General features: G+C 33.9%; 1 protein-coding gene across 1 annotated transcript; it reads left to right on the top strand.

Annotated features, from left to right (window-relative positions):
- The first annotated feature begins 401 nt into the window (after positions 1-401).
- On the top strand, positions 402-1,340 carry LOC141541287 (olfactory receptor 2W3-like). Its single transcript, XM_074265450.1, has one exon. It carries the CDS (start codon positions 402-404, stop codon positions 1,338-1,340), a length of 939 nt encoding a protein of 312 aa, XP_074121551.1.
- The last annotated feature ends 1,252 nt before the right edge of the window (positions 1,341-2,592 follow it).

The following is a 2,592-nucleotide window of genomic DNA, read 5'->3' on the forward strand; positions in this document are numbered from 1 at the left end:
GAAAATCAGTCAAATTGAGCATTTTTTATGATCCAATGAACCAATTAATTGAATTTTTCTTCTTTTGGCACATTATTTTTATCATGTTTTTTATTTTGACTTAAAAGTGAAGTAGCTAAAAATATACATTACTTTTAGTGCCATTATTTTATGCCAGTAGTAAAAACCTGTGTTGCACTGTGACAGAATCGATAATGCTATCAGATAAGGGACCAAAATTTTGAGATATAGCTCAAATTTCCCTCTATGTGTTATAGTCATATAAAAATGTTTCAGATTATCTTTTACTTTATTTTATTGGCATCATTTGCCCCCTAAATGATTGTGAATGTTCTATTCCTTCTTTCAGAATTTAAATATATTATTCTTCTCCTACAGGCACATACTAAGAAATTATTGTCATGAGCAACAAAAGTTCCCTGGAACAATTCATCTTGTTGGGTTTCTCTGATCGGCCTTGGCTAGAGCATATCCTTTTTGTTATAGTGTTAATCTTTTACTTAATTACTTTGATTGGCAACATCATCATTATCTTAGTCTCCCAACTAGACCCCCGGCTGCATACTCCTATGTACTTTTTCCTTACCAACCTCTCTTTTTTGGATCTTTGTTTCACTACCAGTTCCATCCCTCAGCTTCTCTTCAACTTGGGAAGCCGTAATAAGAGTATTAGCTTCTTAGGTTGTGCCATCCAACTCTTCATGTTCCTTGGATTAGGGGGTACAGAATGTATCCTCTTGGCTGTTATGGCTTATGATCGCTTCACGGCCATTTGCAAACCCCTTCATTACACTGTGATCATGCACCCCCAGATCTGTGTGCAGCTGGTGGCTGTATCTTGGGGCATTGGACTCCTTAACTCTATAGTTATGTCTCCTATAACAATGAAATTACCTAGATGTGGAAGACACCAAGTGAAACATTTCCTATGTGAGATGCCAGCATTAATCAAGATGGCCTGTGTGGATACAGTGGCTATTGAAAGTACAGTTTTCATCTTATCTATAATAATTGTCTTAGTGCCTCTCTCACTTATTCTTATTTCTTATGGATTCATTACCCAGACAGTTCTGAGGATTAAGTCAGCTGCAGGCCGGAAAAAGGCCTTCAATACTTGTGGGTCCCACCTCTGTGTGGTCTCACTTTTTTATGGAAATATTATCTACATTTATATGCAACCAGGGAATAATTCCTCTCAAGATCAGGGAAAGTTCCTTACCCTCTTCTACAATTTGGTGACTCCTATGTTGAACCCTCTTATTTATACTCTTAGAAATAAGGAAGTGAAATCTGCATTAAAGAAATTATTTTGGAAAAAATCAGGCTCAGGTGACAAGTGAGATAAGAAGACAGGAATGTTATAAGGACTTATTATGTACAAAGCATAACGATATAAAAAAAAAAGGATCCTTGCTCTCAAGGATCTTATATTCAACTGGGGAGAAATAGCACATGTACATAGAATAGCAAATCAAATGTATATGAAGCAGATATATGCTATGGAGAGGGTAGTATATTAATAACTGAAAAGATCAGGATAGCAGGTGGCATCTGAAGCTTGAGTTAAGAGTCAGGTTTTTTAATTTGTTGTTGTTCAGTCGTTCAATTATATCCAGCAGATATAATTTGTGACTTCATGGACCATGCCATTTATGAAGTTTTGAGGTTTTCTTTGCAAAGATACTGAAAGGGTTTATCATTTTCTTAGTTAGTGGATTGAGACAGAGTCTAAGTGACTTGCCTAGATACAGAAGATAAGTGTCTGAGACCAGATTTGAACTCAGGTCCTAAGTCACTTTGCTGTTTAGGTTATGGATGATAATTAAGGGGGGAAATGACTAAGAGAAATAGTCAGCTAAAAAGGGAATCACAAAAAATATATATTAATTTAGGGGCAAAAAAAAAAGGGTGATAGTTTCAAAAGTTGTAGAGAATTCAAGGAACAAAGAAACTGAGAAAGATCATTAGTTCATCAGTTAAAAAACAGAATTGTTTTAATCAAATGTAGTACTAAAGATTATATGACTAAGGAGAAAACTGAGACTAAAGTCCAGACCTTCTAAGATCCTATTGGAATGTTCTTTATTGTTATTTCAGCCATTAGAAGTGATTGAAACTAATTGCTCCCCAAATGGTGGGGGTCAGAAATTAAACTTGTCAGTCAGCTAGTATTAGCCATGGTCCCAAAATATATAAGAACATATATATCATACCTGTCATAAAAGTACCATATTTTATAGATTTATTGTATTTGGGGAGAGGAAGAACAAATGAGAAAATAATAAATTGTATAACTCCATATTTTGGATATTTTTAATACATGGATGTACACCTGAATATTTGGGATGATATTCAGTTCTTCTTTCATCTAATATTTTCTCAAAAACTGTCCCTGAGATTCTAAACAAAGAAAAACATCCAACACAAGATATTATGTTAAGAAGAAACATAATAAAATGGAAAGCTAATGAATTTATGAGAAATCAAGAAAAAATAAAACAAAGAGAAAAATATTTTATAAATAGAAAACAATGTGAAATATCTCACTTGAAAAACAACTGACTTGGAGAATAGGTATAGGAGAAATCATTT

The sequence above is a fragment of the Sminthopsis crassicaudata genome, chromosome 4 (genome assembly GCF_048593235.1).
Source record: "Sminthopsis crassicaudata isolate SCR6 chromosome 4, ASM4859323v1, whole genome shotgun sequence".
In the NCBI taxonomy this organism is placed as follows: Eukaryota; Metazoa; Chordata; class Mammalia; order Dasyuromorphia; family Dasyuridae; genus Sminthopsis; species Sminthopsis crassicaudata.